This window comes from Ciconia boyciana, chromosome 1, assembly GCF_034638445.1.
Source record: "Ciconia boyciana chromosome 1, ASM3463844v1, whole genome shotgun sequence".
In the NCBI taxonomy this organism is placed as follows: Eukaryota; Metazoa; Chordata; class Aves; order Ciconiiformes; family Ciconiidae; genus Ciconia; species Ciconia boyciana.
Window position 1 is genome coordinate 63,683,111 of NC_132934.1, and position 20,653 is coordinate 63,703,763.

General features: G+C 41.9%; 1 protein-coding gene across 5 annotated transcripts in view; it reads right to left on the reverse strand.

Moving 5' to 3' along the window:
* The window catches only part of TBXAS1 (thromboxane A synthase 1), a 248,046-nt gene that overhangs the window by 148,804 nt on the left and 78,589 nt on the right, over positions 1-20,653 (reverse strand). For all 5 annotated transcript variants that reach the window (XM_072871750.1, XM_072871751.1, XM_072871749.1 and 2 more), the window contains one exon: positions 4,472-4,524. In XM_072871750.1, coding sequence (XP_072727851.1) covers positions 4,472-4,524 — 53 coding nt within the window. The remainder of the gene's footprint in view (positions 1-4,471; positions 4,525-20,653) is intronic.

Sequence of the window (20,653 nt, forward strand, 5' to 3'; positions counted from 1 at the left end):
TCCTGCCCCTATCCACCTTAGGTTTGCCCCGAGGTGTTTGAGGAGGGCAGAAGGAAGGATAAGGCTTTGAGAAAAGTTCCAGATGCCTTAATCCCAGAAATGCATGTCCCTCTTCTGTCCACAAAAGGGGAAAGCCCCAAACCTCCACAGTGACCAACCAGTGTGCCTAAGCCCTGATGCAGAGGCCAGGAGCAGCATGCGAAAAGCCTGTTTCTTGTCCACAACTGTTTGATTATGGACTTATCTGCAGAAATGCTAACTAGTGCCATCTGCAGCAACATTTTTTTGGGAGAGGAGAAGTCAAGCGTTAAGACACAACCAACTCTGGCTGCATAGACTTCTGAAAAGCTGTCAGCTGCCAGCATAGCTTACAATCACAACTCACCCCTGGACACATTTCAAGTTAGTGACTGGCTCCATGATCTATCCTAATCCTTTAAACCACCCAATCATTTAAGTGACCAGGATTGATCTTTGTTCCAATAATGACTCATTAGGAAATCATTTAAGGAATATTAGGAAGTCTTTAAGAAAAAAAAAACAAAACCACCACCCACAGATCAGACATTGAGTAATCCCATAGACACCTTAAGAAAAATCGCCTGTCCTATTTTAAGTCGCTTTCTGTGTATTACTTAAAAATGCGCTGAAGTAACCCACTGCAAAACAAGATACTCTTTATATGGAAACGGAGCTCCATTCACATCTGTGTTTTCACAAGATGCTTCGGGAGTGCCTGCACCTTGACATGCTTTCTGTCGTACTGTGCTGATCCTGGTGTGCTTATGCTGGAGCCCAGCAGAGGCTCAGCATGGGTAGATGCAGTTTGCTGCTAGTGGTTTTATTAGGGATTGAGAATGGTTTACAACTGGATCTTGTCAGAAATATTCTCATTAATTCCTCCCCCCATTAGAAAATTAAGATTTTGAGCTTGTTGCCTCTCTTTGGCAGTTCACATCCTGACAACCCTGAGCTCAAACACCCCAATTTTCTTCTGCTTTCTAGAGGTGGTTTAATGCAAACTCCATTCTCTTGCTACTCCTAGACCTATCTCTTCATCTCTGCCTTACTTTGTTCTTGTCATCTTTAGCACTTGTTCTACTACATAGTTGTTCAGACTTCTCACAGCAGGTTGAAGTTGAGAGTTCAAGTGAAGGAAGAGTAAGAATAAGGTTTGACCTGCTGCAAGCTGTTTCAGATGCAAAAGGACGTGAAAAAAGAGTGTCACCCTACAAATTGCATGAATTTTAATCTTCTGTTCTTACTCTTTGACTATACACAGTGAGGTCTATGTTATGAACTCCTACACTCTTCCCCACATCCAAATGCATTGCTACAGTTGAAGGCAGAATAGGTTCATTCATCCCAGCGGCAATCACCTGCCCACTTGGGGCTGTATCGTATTTTCTGTTCCTTCACTGGTAGTGTGTGGTTGGGCCAAGAATATATTACTTATTTTGGCACTATTCTCCAACTCCGAATTAGCCATACATGCTTACAGTGCTGTAAAGTCATAATGATGCAATCACAGTAGAGTGGTCAAATGCATACAAAGTGTGTATATAAAGTAAAATTAACTCACTGCCTCTACAGCTTTGCTCATGTTGTAGCAGTTCCTTTTCTGATTCCATAAAATATACCCTCCCCCTTTATTTCTCCTCTTCAACCCAGAAGCTCTTTGTTTCTCTCTCTGCTCTTACCACCTATTTCCAATCAGTAGCCATAACCTACAATTGAAATGGAACAATTGGATATGGTGGGGGTGAAAAAAAATTATCAAAACATCAAAGTTCATCCAAAAAACAAGTGACATAAGTTACTAATTTCCACAGAAACCAGGACTACTTTTCTGCAAAACTCTTTACCATAAAAAGGAGAATATTCAAGACAAATCTTAACATGTATCAGTACATTGCTTTCCAAATAGGATATTTTTCACTTTTTCTTTTTGTTATGGAGAACCAGCACACATATTTTAGAGGAGGTATTTTTATAGAAGGTACTCCAAACTATAGCTGAACCAAAGACTACCACTCTGTTGCAGGATCTCTTCAAAAGTCGTCAGTGGCTTGGATTCCCCCATTGAACAGAAATACTCTGACTCTGCTTTTGCACCAAATCAGAGCCGTTTGTTTCTGCCTTGGCCTCCATCTTGGGCCACCTCTGTATGAAAACAGACAGTTTTCACAGCACACACAACGGAAGACTATTTGCATTGTCTCTCTCTATAAAAGAGTAATACCATCACCTCTCCTTTGGATCTGCACACGGGAGCGAAGAAAAAAAAATGCTTTTGTGACCTACAAAAGCCTTACTTGAAATAATTCTCTACGACTTGAGGCCTTTTGGAATGGAAGGGATATATTGTTTTGACTTGATTAAAGCTGAAAAGTTGATTTGACATCCTGTTGTCAAGGAAACCAATTCACACACAAAAGAAAACAGTTGTGATGGTATCATTCAGACTATTCAAGTGACCTTAGAAAGAAAAAAAGGCTTCAGTTCCAAAGATTTGTATTCAACTCACTTCACCACCGTAGAAATAAAGATCATTGCTCTTTATGCTTATTGGAAAGCAGTTTTCAATCTGGAAAAAGCAAAATTCCACATCTTCTTCCAACTGACAGATCCAATACTTTACTGGGACCATACACATAAACACACCTACCATTTATTGCCTATTTCAAAGAACCACAGAAAGAATCACACAGAAGACGCACAGGGAAGGAGAAGGAATTTCTTTAGTTGACAGGACCGTGATAAATACCCCCCGACACATACCACACTTATTGAACAGCAGCTCACAAGCCAGGTTTTAAAACATCCTCCTTCAACTACAAATAAAGCTTACCTCGAGCACAGCAATGTTTGAGCCCAGTTTTGTTTTCCTGGGAGATATCAAAAAGCAGCATTTTTTTCTCTGCCAGCCTCCTAGATTCCTCTCAAATTGAGTTTTTCATGCATGCAATAAATGGAACGTAGTTATGCTCAGTTTGCTCACTCTTCCTACCTACAGGATCCCAAAGAGGCAGAACTGTCCTGGCTGACCACTACCACCATTATCCAGCTTTGCAGCCCATGCAAGTCTCACAGAGGTTTCATTCCCTAACAGCTGTGCACAGATCAGAAAAATGAAACTTTCTATCTATCCGCTCACACACTGTAATTATACATCTCTTTCTCCGATGACATAGCCTGTGCCTGGCCGAGCGAGCAGACAGACGACTGAACAGCAACTTGTCTCAAATTCAGCTTAGAAAAAAATAGGCATGATATTAATAAAGAGGGAAATATACCAAGGAATGAATGCCAGTGTTCTTACATTATTGTCATTTAAGGGCATCACACCAAAGGTCATGGAGATAATAAGCCTCAGTCATTTTCCATTTGTTACACAACATACAAAGTGCCACAGTGTTAATGAATATCTTTCTCCATTCCTGGCCAGCCAAGACACTGTATTATTTCCTCTTAGACAAGTACCTAACCCTTGGAATTCATTATTTCCATCACTTCTTGCAGCACTTTGTCCTTAGGGCTGAGCATAAATGCCACAAGGCGGCTGTGACTGGAGCATCAAATGCTTCATATGGCTGAGCCTGACTTCTTTCTGATAGAGCTTTTTTCCTGGAAGAGCATACAAAGCATATTTATATCATTTATGATCAAATATGCACACATACATTCATATATGCTCCCTTACAAGTGTCTTAAACCCCTTTCAGAACACAGGAAGAAAATTTGACATTGTTTGTACTTTGTGGATATTGCTTCATACTTATATATTGAAATAATACTTACGCTAGAAACACCAACTGACCATAACAATAGAAGCTACCATGAAATAACTGCATTTCCACTTAAAATGATGACAACTGAAAAGTAGTTCTTGGAACAGAAATTACATTCCCAGAAATGTGGAAGGGCTTGTACGAAGGGATATACTGCTTAAACCCTCTTTACTCCTAATAAACTAAGATAGCACAGCTGAGCTATAGAGAGAGGAATGCCTCATTTCTAATCTGTACTTCATTGTATTTTAAGTTTAGGAATTTTGCATAAATATCGATAGCAACAGCTGAACCAAATTCATACTATTTCATAAACTGAGGGGGTTTTTAAGACGATAAATGATTATTTCCACTGTTCACTGTAAGTATAAAGAATATGCAGATGAAAAGAGAATATTGAAGGCTGGTAGCTTTGTACAGTTCTGAAAAAGACTAAACTTTATGTGCATAATTAAAATTAGAAAGAGAAGAATGAAGTCCTACACCAAATGCTGAACTAAAATAAGCCAAGGTTACTTTCTGCATGTAATCAAACAACCTCCACCTCTGTCCCCCAGACTGAAACACCGCAATCCGCATTTTGATGAATATCTTATCTTGGCATTTTCCCCTCTCCCACCCAACAAACCCAAACAGCAAGAGCCAGAAAAGAAGAAAGTTGATGGCACTGCTAAGCTTACCCACAAACAGGTCCATACTCTGTTATGAGTTTTGTGTGGTTTTCCCAGAAACCCTGGATAAAAGAAAAATAACAAAGTATTTTAGAACAGTACTTAACAGAAGCTCTATTACACAGTCTTGCTAACATTCATACCAAAGCTTTGAACCTCAACTAGGAGAACCACAGTATTAACTCATAACCTCACCTTTCTCTCATTGTCCATCTGTGACAGCAGAGTCTAGAAATGATGACTGAAAAAAAATCCCAACCCCAAAAAAAGACCTGGAAAGCCATGCAACATGTTCTCATCAGGGTTTTACACTACAAAATATGTTACCATGTTGTGATTATTTTTTTTTTAAACTAATTTCATGATTGGTGTCCTGACTCATAATTTTTTTCTGATACGTGTGTGGATGGAAAAACTGACAGAGAAATTAACAACAGAATAAGTATATGACTTACTACACACAAGAGAAACACAGGGAACGTGGAAAGCTTGTCTTGTTTTGGTTTTAGTTGTATTATTAAAAAAACCCCCAAACCTGCAAAGTTGGAGTTTAGCACGAGGCAGTCACCTGGGACACTCTGCAGAATAATAAGCAGATTTATTTTAACAAACGTTTAGAATTTTTACTGTGTTTCATTTTCATAATTGATGAAAATTGGTATTCATTTATCTAAATAAACCTGCCACTATACTAAATTGTTAGTGTCCTAAATGAATTCAAATTGATTAATCTGAAAGAAGGTGTGCAAAATGTATCCCCAAAAGTGAATATAAAAAAATCTGTTTTAACAAAGCTGCAATATTTGAGAATCGTACTGCATTGTGTTTGTAACTTGTCTATGGAAAAATAACACATTTGACTGCATTAATCTGCATTTATATTAATTCAGGAAAGACTATTGTGATCTATCTTCATTCTTCAGATAAAATTCAAAGTAGAATACTTATGCCTCATATTGAATCTTTCTTATTTTTTATGACATACTGCAGAATATTAGCTAGAACAATATGATCTATTGTAAATACATTAACCGCAGACATAAATAAACAAGACCATGTAATGTGCGTATGCTTTGGGAGCATTTTACCACACTAAGCAAAAGAAAATCTGGTAATCAAAAGTAGTTATCCTACTTATCACCCTTGGGTGCTAACTTATCACCCAAATTAGCAAAGCACGTGCCACCACCTACAGTCCTCCTCTTATAGAGCCCTTCAATTGGTTTTTAGTCTTAATAGAGTTGTGCCTTTTTTTTTTTTTAATCCTGGACTTGCAATATGTTTATTCTACATGACAATATGTCTCCAGGTTAAAGCAAGGCCTTTAGGTTTTCCTTAAGCTACAAAAAGCTAAAGCACTGGATGGTGTGTAAGAAAACACACTGAAGAGAAAATTATGAAAGAGGTGGTTTAGATGATTGCCTGAAAAAATATATATTCTCACCTGAAAAATACTTTACTACTAAGGTAAGCTGAAAAGCCTCATCCATTAGCACACAGATACTAAGGTGGACAAAGCCTTTGTGATACCACAAATACATACAGCTAACTCAAAAAGGCTTTTATCTGCAGACACCGAGGGAGGGGAAAAGGTACATACGCATTCACACCGACCTGCATTTTGCTATAGCGATACTTCAGCAGTAGCAGGATTTCAGCCTGCAATTGCTATGATTTCAGCATTACAAAGGTTGCCTACTGCCTTCCCCTGCCGATGCAAGGGGAAATCCTGGGGCCAAATTCCCCCCAGTGCTATTCTCCAGGCAGCCATCTAAGACTGCATAAAGCAGGCTCAGCTCATCGGTGCACTCTGACCGCTTTGCCTGGGAGAGTGACTCCAACCTGCGTAAACACAGCCGACATTTACAGCCACGCTGAGGCACCAGCGCAACACAGGGCACTGCTCGAGGTTAGCGGGCAGAGTCGAACCCGGGGAGCAAAGCACTGCTGTATCGCAAAGGTGTGGGTTGCATGGGGCAGAGGGACTTCCAGTCCTGTGAGATGATGCTGCATCAGGTCCGCCCTCCCGCTCACTTTCCTCCTAGCCTGAGCCTTCAATGAGGACATCCCAAACTACAGCCTGAACCTTGCCGGCTAAGTTTTGCTTTGGATTGCGAGCACGCACATAGGTATTGCACTTGCTGTATCCACCAGCTGCATTCCAGCGAGCCAGCAGGATATTAACATTTCCAAGAAGCCTAGGCTTTAACTGATTCAGTGAAAAAGCCTTCCAGAAAGCTGGCTTCTTGGAAGCGCTGCTCCTGGCTCACTACAGGAGAGGGGTCAGGCAGAACACATTTCAAATCAAGCCTGTTAACCAATAACTGGTTTTCCACCTCCAGGTCTCCTAAATGATTGCACTGGCTTAAAATTAACCACACTTAGTTTTTCTTCCCCAAACTGAGAAGTACAAGCCTGCAAGATGGGGGGGAGAGAAGGAGTTGAAAAGTATCTGGGAGAGACTGTGACAAAGCATCCTTGGGAGTAAGAAAAACGCTTGTTCTCTACGCTCCGGGACACTTTCTCATGTCCTGCACTCCTGCACACACATACACACCACTGCCTGCCTCCGCCATCCACCCCCAGGACCCACTGCTCTCCTGGCCCCCTTCACGGGCATGGTGAGCACCCAGGAGCAGGTCTCATTGGGCTGCCTGGGAAAGACAAGCAAACAGCACGCACAGAGCCCTGCGAGGCTGCGGTGGCCGGAGCATGGGCAAGGCAGAGGGAATGTGTGTGTGCATCCCTTCCAAGCCAAGGCACGCCTTTCAGCTGGAGGAAGTTAGGGTCATATGAAGGCACCTGTGTTTCTTCTCCATAGCCATGAAGAAGGCCAATGAACCTGTGATGGTCTCAGTACACAGTGAGGGGATATGCCACGTCCGCATAGCTCTGCCAGTTTTGCAGCATCATCCCTGAACACGGCTTCCAGTAGACAGGTACCTTGAAAACATCCTCCTCCTCCTATGAGTCATGTTTGAAGCACAGCAAGCCTCGTAAGTGCTTTTGGTAACTTATTCACACTAGCTGAGGTCGATCTGCTCCAAGGCTCATTATTGCAGGTTTGTCCAGGTTTATAATTGCAATTGTATTTAGTACCTACAGGATAACTAAGCACCTGCCCACCAGCAGCAACGGTTTTACAAGAAAATAGAGGTAGAGACCTCTCTTTGACTCAAGATCACCCAGTGGGTAAACACAAGGAGAGGAAGCGAACTCAGAAAAGGTGCCTGCTGACACGTACCCAGTGGCTTAAACAGCCATAAGACAGGAGCTATAATGAAGCAATGTGGGGGTTAGGAAGGGGATAATCAGGGAAAAATGGAAACGTATGTATTCTGATTTTTTAGGAAAACAGAAGGAAACTGGAAAGCAAAACAACGCATGGTATTACGAGATGACACCATGTGCATCAGGAGGAACTGTGGCACATTAAACAGTCACTCATAACAATGAAGTGTAAAAGCATAGTCGGTAATGCTGGTCCAAGTCAGAAAAATCACATAGCTTTTTCTTTGTTTGGAAGCTGCAGAATATGAACTGTCATCAACAACAACTCAGAAAAGGGTTGGGGCAGGGGGGACTTGCTGCATGTGGCCCCTACAGTGAGGTACCAGCCTGATGACAGCCCATTATCAAACAAGATAATGCAGGAGTATGAAAAGCTTCTTCCCCTGAAGAAAGCATATTTTACAGCATCTGGTACACCATGGAAACAGCAGCTCAAGTGGGCTGACTGCTGCACACCCAGAAGGCTTCTTTGTTTACATGGCTGGCGGTTGCCTCCCTACAGGGAATTTGCATTCCCCCCTTCCTCTGAGCGTGTATCATCAGCTGTATCTGTGGGTAGAACCACTCACAAGGCCAAATCCTGCTCTCAGGGATACAGGTGCAACCCCTATGGAAGGTAAAAAGATTTGGGTCTGCATCAGACAGAGCCAAGTCTGGCTGTTACCAACCATCTATCTTGAGATATCAAACGTTGAGACTTCAGCCTGAGGAGCACATACATGAAAGGGCTTCAGAAAGGACTCTGTTGGCTCAAGTATCCCCTTTCCTTTTTTCAATAGATTCTGCCACTGCAAGATGGATCCTTCAGCAATTTCCTCCTTGTTGCATATTCACCTTGCTAGCTCCTCACAGCAAGGAAAAATCTGCGGCAATGTCATCTTCCCTCCTTGCTGAAAATAGGTGTAGGCACTAAGCCAAAGTTTTCAGAAAAAGACAGTAGTACCATGCATTTCGATTTTTGGGGTGTCTAACATGAGGCATATCCAACCTATTCTTATTAGTTGCTCAATACCCGCAGATCTCATGGCTGCAAATGGGGACTTAGGTGACTTTAAGCTTAAGCTCAAGCTTAAAATGACCCAGACTGCATGGAGGATGCTTTGTAACATTTCAGCTTGCTGCAGCTGGAAAACAAATCACGTGGTTTATGAACTTAGCTATAGTCCTTACGGGTCACTAGATAAAATGGTTTGAAGGGGGCCACACAGTAGGGATCCAGCAGATGCACGCTCCTGACAGTAGCTCAAAATTTGGACTCCAGAAAAGTGACTTCCAGAATGCATGAAGGTAGCCCTTGAATTTTGTAGTGTACTGAATGCTACTGAGCTGTGTGGAGAGCAATGTGGTGTGCCCATCAAAATCCATTGCAAGTGGGAAACGTTACCCGTGCAAGAACAGTCAAGGGAAAAAGGCTTCTTTTGTTGACACTTTCTGAAAAGCATCACACATTACCTGATGTCAGTCACTTACCAAAACAGCCTGGATTCAAACCTGTGACTCAGAAGCCAAAGATGCCACATCCCATCACTAGTCCCATATACACTCCACCCTCACAACCCTGTAGTGATGTTCTGTTGTTCTGATGTCACCCTGATGTTCTGTTTCACTATGATATTAATAACCAAAGCATCATTGTTTGAGTGCACACCTCATATCAAGAAACAAAAATCTATACAGGTATTTATGGTACATAATGACAATGAATGACATTTATGGATCAGATTTTTAGTATTCAAAGGGCTTCACATGTCTTTTTCCCTTAGACCACCTGGAAGAAAACCCAACTGCTAATAACCTAGTACCCAAATTTATTTTTTTTTTAATACAAGCTAACATTTAATTAAAGCAACCTTGTATCAGACTGCAGCCCACTTTGAAGGAATGACCCCAGACTGTACATCATCTCCAGTAGTAATCCTCGTGAAAACACTAGGATGCCAGCAGACAAGAAGAAGAAAACAGCATGAACTTCTAACCAGCCTGATTCCGAGCCGTGTACATAGTTTGTTTCCTTTGATCGTTACCCTTAATGGCTGTCCTCTGTGTGTAATTTGGTTTAATTTATGTGTATGCCATTTCAGATTTTAAAAAACACATATAGCCCTTCCAAATTTATTAAAAGCAGCCTTCCCACCCTTAATAGTTATTAAGAGAGGTTAGTGTTATGTAATTAAGTTAATCCTCATCTGTAAAGGCTAATTAACTGAACAGTAATTGAATCTGCATATGAAAATTTGGACAATGTGTTCTCATTACACAATTAAAAAAAATTACCTGAACTAAATACCAAACAAATTGTAAATTTTTTCCTTCTACCTTTTCAGGTCTTTAATAAAAACTAAGTGGGCAGGTTTATTTCTGTGTGCTGTATTAGCCCTTGCAGTCTGGAACAAGGAGCTGTTGTATCACCGTTTGGAGACACTGGTCCTTCCCTGAAAGATGGTTGTTTTCTCTCTTGCATGAGCTCTCCCTTTTGCTCTGCCCTTACCCCATGCCCTTCATCACCCTCTTCTCCTGCTGTCCATCACCTGCCCTGGTCAGAGAAGGCAGAGGCTCTTGGGATCAAGTCGTATCACCCAAAGGATCAGATGGCATTGAAAAATCACCTCAATGGATCACATCACCCCAAAGGATCAGATGGCACAATATGATTCAGTGATGCCGATTCACCACCCCAAAGCCTGCACACAGCCAGCTTGAAGCCACCTGGGCAGTTTTGGCAGGGCACTACTCTTTCACCCCCGAAGATCACTTCCCAGTGAAGTCCTAGAGGAGAAAACAGCCTCAGCTCATTCTCCTCTCCCTGGGTGTGCCTGCATTACAAAAGCAAGACATGTTTTGGACCTTTTTCAGCCTTTGCTTGAGACATTTACAGTTTAAAACAGTCAGGTTTCCAAGAGGGAATTAAGAAAAGCACATCATCCTTTCTGGTATTTGCTGTCTCTCCCCATTAACCAGGTTAATGGCTGATTCCAATAGGCTGGTAACTGAAGAGTCGGCGGGAGGGAAGGGAAGTCAAGCAAGCAAACACACAATTGCAAGCCTGACCTCAATAGCATGCAAGATTTCCCAGTGCATGGAACACACACAGTCCTCAGATTTTCTCACAAACCTCACCATATGTTTTTTTAACATTGGAGTCGTAAGCACCAGCACTGTGTAAGTGGCATGGCTGGACGGAGCAGCTGCAGCCAGTTAACAGTCCCTCAGGCACCACTTCTGGCCCACAGGTAACAACTTGGCACCCTCCTTCACAGCAAATACCTAAAGGAAAGAGGGTCAGAGGAATGGGAAATGGGATACACAGCATGTTATCTTTCTTTGGGAAGGTAACACATTTTCTAGGTGAGGAAACCATGGAAGATGTACACAGACTTCAGTAATGCATTTGGTCTGGTAGCAGGTGAACAGTCATCACGCCCAAAAGGATGAAGATCGGGATAAAAATCAAGAGACAGTAAACACGCAAGCTGTAGGGAAATGCGTATGGACTGAGTTGAAAGAAAAAGTACAGGCATGAAAGGAGGAAACCCATAGACTTCTCAAGGGTCTCAGTCTTGGGACAAACCTTGTTCAGTGTTTTGAGGACTGACTTTGGCACAAAAAGCAGACAGACTTCAGTGAAGCACATTCATGATTCCGGGTTGAAAGACAGATTCTTTCCTTAGCAGGCAGAGAGATTGAGATTGTCATATCAGAAGAACTGGATGACTTAAAGAACCTGAACACCTGCAACAGAGGAGAGTCTTTAGTTGAAGGCAAAGCTGTATGCCCTTAGAGGGACTATGTTACCGACAAGAATTTCTGCAGTAGTAGATTATTGTTTGAAAATGACAGAGAAGGGAAAAACCTGGATGGACACATCAACCACAGGATAATGATGAACAACAAGTATGATGGAAACTACAAATGTAGAATATCTGGGATACGCTTTCTCTGGAATGCTGCATGTAAATCTGATGAGCCACGTTCAAAAGGAATGAATTAAAAATTGAATGAGTGGAGAAAAGGGTTACAAGGATCCAACAGGAGGCCTGTCTTACAAGTAGTAATTAGGAGAGTTCATTTTAGCAAACCAAAGTTTCATTTTAGCAGACCAAAGGGAGGAGACATGCTTGCTGTCTATAAATGTACTGGGAGTAATCATCAGGGAGGGAAAACATCTATTTAATATAAAGGCCTACGTTACTAAAAGATCAAATGAATATAAACTGGCCACGGATAAATGTTGCTAGACATTAGATGAAAGTTATTGACTATCAAAGTAGTAAGATTTTAGAACAGCCTCCCAGTCAGAATAGCAGGGCAAGAACCCCAAGGAGGGTTTTGAGGCACAGGAGATAAGATGTGGATACTTAGAAAAAAGGGAGTGTAGGATGAATAACCCAGCCCATCTACGCCAGCCCCTCGAGGTGATACACACTTCCAGAATAAGAGAGACTCTTCTTTAGTGGAAAAGATGTACTGCACATTCATAGGTGCACACTGCATTTACACTTCTAGTTGATTCACCTTAACTTTCCAAAGCATTCCCATAGAGGTATGGCCTCAGACATTAATTTGGCATACTGCAATGAAAGTCTCGCTTTCTTTTTGTCTTTCTATTTTCAATCTCATTTCACTTTACAAACTTCATTTCCACAACATCTCTGGGATGGTAAGTGCCCATCTGTCACAGCTGGGGAGTTAGAAGTACACAAGATTAAGCAATTTGCCAAATGCCACACAAGAAGTCAATGGTAGAGCCAGAGACAAGTTGCAGGTTTCTCAGTCCTCCTTCTTGGTATCTTACAAAACCATTCCTTCTCTGCCACAGAAACACAGACAGTATATGAGATAGGAATATCAACAAATTCGATCTATTTCTGAGCTTTCAGACATATCACATGCCTGAGGCTTCGGAGAAAGGCAAGAGGAATACAACCCTACATACATGGTTAACTCTAAAATGCTTTAAATAGAGGGAGGTTTCTTCCTCACCCAACTGTTAGCTTAAGATTCAATTACTCTTATCATAATATGCATAGCTACAAATGTAATTAGTCATAAAATTATCCAGACTCTCAAATTATTCTAGCTGCTGTATTCGACTCCATGATTTTTGCAATGATGAATTCTCCAGACTGATTACACTGGCTAAAATAATATTTCTTTTTATCTATTTGGAAGTTGCCTGCCATTAGCTTAGACCTTGTTTATATCTGCTGTAGAGCTATAATTGCAACCTTACTATTTTTATTAGGACTATTGTCTAGATAACACTTAAACCTGCTAGGCCCTTATTTTACTTAATAGTAAATGTCACAGAAGACACCTATTCAGGCTTCTAGGAACCTTTATCAAAAACAGAAAACATGTCATTATGAAGACATGTACAAAGAGAAATACAATTTGTGCAATGTGTGTTCATGAAAGGCTCCATATGAGGTCTTACAGACTCACTGCAATTTCTGATCCTGTGATAAACATATATTTATAATAAGTCAAGAAACTAGAAAAAAGAGAAAGGAATGATGGATTTTTTTTTTACGAGACTATGTAATTTCCACTAAATCTCTTCTAAGTTGTCTTCTTTCCAAGCTGAGTGTAATTCTCTCCTACAGAATCTCTTCTTGTATGTAATTCCACTGGATCGCTAACCATCTTTGTTGCCTTTCTTAATATTACCACATCCTCAAATTACAACAGGAAAGCAGAGCATTACAGTGCTTTCTATAGGAGGGAATTCATTGTGCAACAGAAGAACATTGCAATGTATATTTTCACTGTGTGCTCAATGTCTCTCAGATGGATTAGCATAAGCATTCAGCACATCTTACTAATGGTGAATGAATTTTATTACTTTTCTTTGCTGGCCTCCCTTAAGGGAAGCAAAGCAGTAATTGCATAATTTAAAGAAATTGAAACAACTTCTTGTAGGACAGACAGACATGCTAGATAAGTCTAAGGAAAACAAACATTTCAGGAGTACTCTGACAACACAGCACTGGTTTGGGGGGCAAAAATTGGCATCTGGAGAAATGAAAGTTGACTTCTTTCCCAAGAAAGGGAGACGGGGACCTTTTTTTTCCCCAAGGAGTTTCTCCGCTTCTGAAGAGTGTCCCCCTCCTTCTCAGATCCATCAACAGCAGATTCCTTCAGATTATGAAAATGTCACTTTTAAGTATAAAAGGTATTAACCAATCCCATTGTAAAATAGCCTCTCTTAGGTGCCATAGAGTGCAAACAGACTTTGAAATAAGTACTGGAAAAATGACATGTCCATGTGCAAATCTTGCATCTTCACCTACAGAATTAGGACGACAGTGTTTAAGCTTTCTTTTCTGATGCAAACTCTGGGCTACCTCATATTGCTTTAACTCACTAGCTCCTAAGTGGATACTATTTAGACAGGTGGGTTTCAAGAAAACCTCAGCTTCAGGAAGCAACATTACTGATTCAGTGGGTGATAACATCTTGGCCTCCTCAGAGGCATTTCCCTTGTATAGTGCTAAGGGTCTCTACCATTGTTTATGAACTGATTATAAAATCAATGCCACTTAATTATCTGTGACCACCAAGTTTGAAACTATGAAACATACATCTGAAAGAACTAAAGATTATCACAAACTCCATCTGTGTTCAGCTCGCAAATTTTGATCTTTTATCCTGATGACACTAAGACACAAAACAGTGCCCAAATCAAAGCACTACGCTGCACGCAGAGTACTCCACCAAGGGAAGAGTCCTGGAAAGAGCATTACATGTGACAGACATTAATCATGCCACTTAATGCATTACTGAAAGATACTAGGACTATTTCTGTATTTTAACATAGCTGGACAAGCCCAGCTTCCTCTTGTCTAATTCCAACCTTGTATGGATGCAGGCTCTCAAGCATGAAAGGAGAAAAATGTCCCTATAGATTGTACTGGCCTCTGATGCAGAACAGAGCATGCTGCTATCTGTAGCATGGACAGGACAGGCATAGGCACAACAGGTCCCTTTTTACTACCATCTATCACATGGCACCTCTGTAAAAGCCACAAGGTTAAGGGCAGACAAATCAGCTTGACACACAGAAGCCTTGAGGTGAGCCCATACATTCAGCAGGGCACGAGGGGGCACGTGGCTGCTGAGCTACAGGCATCTTCACCCTAGCCATCTGAACAAACACTCGGTGTGCTTCATCCTGCTCCCAGACCGACAGTCCACCAGGTAGGACAGACCTACTCTAAACCACTACAGACAGAAATGTGTTGTGAGATCTGATGCAGAAGAAAATAGTTTTATCCCTTCAGGAATAAGACAAGCTGTAGCCCCAACAGCCACATCACACCAAGCAGTTGACTCTTTGCCTAGCTTAAAATAATTATTCCAACAAAATCTCCTTGTTTTCACAAGGTAGGTTACTCTTCATGTTCTGTCCTGGAGCCAAACACTGTTTAAGACCCAAGCCACCCATGTGGTAGCTGGTAGGATCCAAGCACGGAAAACAGACAGTCTAGAAAGCCGTATCAGGCCTCCCTGGAACAAGGGACTATGAAGGAGACAGACAGAAACACACAGTGCAAACCCCTGTGTGGGGTGGAGAGAGGCTCACGGAGAGCAGTAGGAGCTGAGATAGACAGCACAAGGAAACTAAATGGGAGGCTGCAGTGGAACAAGAATTTGGAACAGCTCTAGGGATCAGCAAGGCCACTGGCCAGCACCCAGGACGAGCACAGGGGGTGCCAAGCAAAAGCACAGTCATAGCTTCAACTGTGACAATCTTGCAGAGAGAAGAGCTTGGTTTTGGAGGTGGGGATTGAATTGACTCATGTCAGCCATTCAGTTCAATTTCTAGATCACCAGCCAGGGCTGGACACTGCAGCAGCATCAGAAAAAGCACCTTGTCAATCCATCTGGGCTTTTTTTTTTTTTTTTTTAAATGAATGATGCTACACACCTGCAAATACCAGATATTTTCCAGAGGAACCGATGCATTTAGCTGTCCTTTCATAACTGCATTCATCTGCACCCAGAAAAGGAGAAAGAGGTTTGGCACCCTCATTCAGTACACGGCTATACAGAACTAGATGCTTTGGCACAAGGCATGAAGTTGAGAGCAACCACTGCCCCTCCCTCTCCCTGTGAATTAACCACATTCCTAGGGGATTAGGCCACTGGCAGAAAGTAACCACTGCCTGGGACAGAAAACAACTCTTCCATCACACCCTCCCCATAAAGCAACAACCTGGATGGACTATAGAGGAAAACAACGGTAGGGGACAACGGCACGATCAAGCTCCTTATGAAGACATCATCTCAAATGGAAAACTGTCAGCACTTGCACTGTACTGCATTTCTTACGGATACGGTACCAAAGTACCACCACCTACAGAGTTGAGGGTTTGCACATTCCTGGCTCCAAGATGGTCACATATTGTAAACAGTAGTTCCAAAGCAGGGGCTTTTTCCTGAAGGGGACCCTTGTCTGGTAAACAGTAAGAAATCAAATTATGGGTCATTTGAAGGACAAATTCTGTCCAGAAGTAAGAATCAAAATAATGTGATGCACTGTTAAGAAGTGGTGCTGAAAGTTTAGCCTGTCTGACATCAGTGTTTGTTCCACAGGAAAAGGGCTGGAGGAGTGCCCGTTGGAGAACGTGGCATCCACTCATGTCCTGGGAAGTAAAGGGGCTTTCCACCATACCACTGGGGATAGTACGGGGCACTCTACGAAAGCTATGGAGAGTCTCCTGCCAGTGCAAGATCTGGCAGCAGCCTACTCTCTGCTGGCTGATCTCTAAACCCAGCCCTTGCACAACAGGTACGTCAGGAAATAGTGGCATGACCAGAAGGTGAATGGACTCCTGATCTACTGCCAGCTCCCTGAGGGCTTTCATAGAGACAGGACAGTTTAGGGGTTGCTTAAACTTCAGGGATTAAACTGGGGTTTTTTGACCACCCTAAAAACTTGGCCTCTCCATCATAGATTTGGGTCAACACCTCTTTTTAATTCAAGATCAAAATTACAGGGTTGATCTGGAAGTAAAAATAAAAGCAAGATCAGATGAAGACTGTATATATCTATTCCTCTGACTCTCCTGATAAAATTTCAAGCTAAAAATGTTATACACACCCCTGTACTTATATGTAAGAATATAGATATATTTATGTATTTATTTATTCATAACAACCCCAGGTTATTTATAGGACAATGGAGGATGCACAAGAGAATCAGGTCCTCCAAAATACAGGCATATATCTCAGCTGGTCATATCCGAGGATGATAGATTAAACTCAATTAAAGGAACAGCTTTAAAGCACTGTCTTTAGAGTAGAGGTCCTCTCTCCCCCAAATCCTTAACACACTAGCTGGACATTTAGTTTTGTGACATGCCAAAATCTTTGTGCCTTGTAAAGAAAGATGCAGGAGAAGGAATGTCAACGGCCTCTTTTTACAGTAGCCAGTTGTCAGACGAGGTGGGAGAAAACAAACCACATAGAAAACAATTGCCAATTTGTGGTCTTGACCATTTAAAAATGGATCCCAAAATAGTCTTCTAAATTGTTTCACCCGGAGCAAAATTACCCATGAATACATATGCATGCACACAAAAACAGCATCTCTTGACGCAGTGCTGATGGTGACTGCAGTCAAGGAAGAAGCGTTATTGCATTCCACATTGTGAAAAGACCACAATGCAGTAATTATTCTGAAAGGTTTTCACAAAGCACAATTATTAAGCTAACATTATCCCGTTATTGTTTGTTGCTATGGAGATAATATAATCAATATATTTTCTGGATTGATTTTTTTAATACTACTAGCACATTGCACAATATAGCAAGATTTAACTCAATGCATTAACTGATTTTAGTTTATGATTGGCAAAGTCTTGAGGCAATAGATTGCAATCCATCTCACGCCTATTATTCTATCAAGACACTTAATGTCAAAATCTCTGCTGCAAAAGCAAGTTTTCCTTGTTGAAAATGAGAAAAAGGATAACAAATTTCTCTGAAGAGAGGCAATCTTTAAAGCATGAATTTAACACTTATTCCTATTTTTCCTAAGCCAAACAAAAATTACCAGGCTGACTACAGAAGTAGTAGAAAAGCAAGTTGTGTTTGAAGTCTCGACTTAAGATGCGTATTTATTCCAGTGGGAATGTTTTGAGGCACTATCCTCCTCCATGTAATAAAAACTTTTTCTGCAGCAACAGGAGGCTCTGAGAAGGCAGCAGCAATTGCAGCACTGAGCCAGAGCCCATTGGATGCAAATGCCTTGCCACCACCTCCTCTTTCTGCGCAAGCTTGGCGGAGTCACTTGCTACCTGCTCCTGTGCCCAGCGAAGACAGCGGGCACTTGGCCATTGGTCTCAACGGGTGGTGAAGCAAAACTGTTATAGCCACAGCCCTTAGTTTCCTTGCCCATAAAACTGCAAGAACACTTCCCTTCTTCCAGGTCTGCCTCTGCAGATGATAAGCTTTTGGCAAATCAAGTGACTGCTCCTGTATTAGGACAGTGGTAAGTCTGTGCCACTGCACCACCCAAAGTCTGGGTTTCAGGTCTTTGCAAGACAGTAATATAATATATTAAGAGGCTTCTGACACTGTTGTTTCAGCCTGTTACCTCTCCTAGGAAGACATGTGCTCGTCATTGTGCAAGGTCTCAGAGCCTTTTAACATATATTTGCCTTAATTGTCTATAGAAGGATTTTAACAGGTTTTCCCCTCCCATATGGCCATAGTGTGTAAATTGCCTTTGCCTCAGTCCCAGAGGTGACCATATTTTTTCAGCATGGTTTATGCTCAGGCCAAAATTTACAAGTGCAGCATGCTAGACTTTGCATAACTAAATAAAAGAAAAGGAGTTATAGCAACGTTTGAAAGTAACACCACCTGTTAACTCCTATAAGAATCATATGGTTACGCTTTTAGGTGCCACAGAGTGGCTTTAGCTGCCTTGGGTTAGACACCAGTATATAAGCATTTTGGCCATAGAGGGTACAACTGCTTGCATAAAATGTAAAATTATTAACCGTAGTAATCACAGTAATTCCACCTTCTCCCTTCCCTAAAGGCACCAGATTGGGTGGTCTTGTCTTTCTACGTGAAGTGGACTGGGGCCCAGTAATGTAACTTTTGGACTGGCTGGAGGGGATCCATCAGGAATGATCATTCACAGATTAAATATGTTGTCTATGCAACACATCTGGCCCTTCTGGCCCAGGGGATAAGTAATAGAGTTAGGAATGCACATTCACAGCCCACCCCCTGTAAGATTGCTGTGCTGCCACTAACCCAAGCAGAGCTAGGGCTGGTTTATAAGCCACCTCTGCCCTCCTTGCTCTGCGTGGCACGGATCATTCTCTTCCATCACATTTCTCAATGATGCCACTTTTATCAAAATGGCTCTGAATTGCTATGTGGGCCTGTGCCACGGTGTATAAGATAAGCACATATGCAGGGCTGCTTGCCTTCTCACCTTGTTTACTTTTATGTTATTTTATAGAGGATTTTTCTGCTGGACGGGGCTTAGAGAAGGAGGTACGATACTCATTCCAACAGGGTACTGTCACATGTGCAGCCTTAAAGGACACCATCTGCTAGTTCATCAGCACAGTAAAGCACTGCTTAATACACATCACTGTTTCAAATATGAAGAAAAAATTCATTTGTTTCAAATCACTGACTGCATGCTGTCCACCACAATGCCTTATCATGCAACAGCCCAGAAATTCTGCAAAAATAAAACCTCATTTAGCTGCGGTCAGTCAGGGGATATCAATTTTGGTAACAAGAATGATACAATTACATTCCTAAGCAATTGGTCTCAATAACAGACAGACAGCACCTCTGGTAAATTGGCTGCAGGCCTGATTTTACCACTCTCATTCATACCGAGTAGAGCCTACCAGCAAGACCCCCTTCATTTCAGTGCTAGAGAACTAAGGTACTACTTAGCAAAAGTAAAGTAATCAGTGTCCTGCTGCAAAGGTTGAGGCCAATCACACTTTGCTTAGTTACATTCTGTAATTGCTGTGTATCTTCTTCTAGCCAAAGATTACAATTTTCTTTCTTTCTTTTTTTTAAAATTAATTAAGTCATTAAAAAAGAAAAAAATTCTCATTACTCCACAACACAGAGATTGAACTTTGCTGTTGGAGGTTGAGCTCACGCGTAGCAGAGAGTCATGCAGCCACAAGATGCATGGCACAGAGGCACCTGTCAAGGGGGAATCCTGTCCCTGCGCAGCAGGACTTCTCCTGGAGCTCAGCTTTGCCAGCCCAGCTGTCCCTGGCCGGTACATTGACCCAGGCTGCTATAGGGAGATACTGGGGTCCTACAGCCTCACCTTCCTGACTTTTCCTCACATAGACAACACAGTCTTAGTGGGAACAGAGAAAGGACAACCCTCACATGGGTCACACCGTGGTGCAAAAGGCTCTCACAAACCTCCTTCTCTGCTCCCACCACAACTAAATATAATTTAACCTGAAGCACTTTGCCCGTAATTATGCAAAAAGGTGGATTCAAGACGGGAGGTTGGAGGGGAAGCCGGCACCGCCGTGTGGCAGAGCTCCCTTTGCCGGCTCCGCAGCAGCGCTGTGCTACGGGAGACGGGAGCTGTTCAAATGTTTTGACAGAACATGCCGATTCCTCGGGAATGTTTTTATTCTAGTCGATGTGCCAATTCCGCACAGATTTCCAGTGGAAAGCAGGCAGACAGTCTGGGTCTGCTGAAATAAAACGACTTCATCCAGAAAGAAGAAAAAATTGCATTTTCAGACTATTTTTACTCAATTCGTGATTGTATTTGTTTTAGTCAGTTTGTTGGATTGTTTTCAATTTTACCTGGAAACTCCATTTTCTAGCAGGCTCTAAAAACAGGCCAAAAGGCACCAAAACACTGTAGAAAATTAAGCTCAA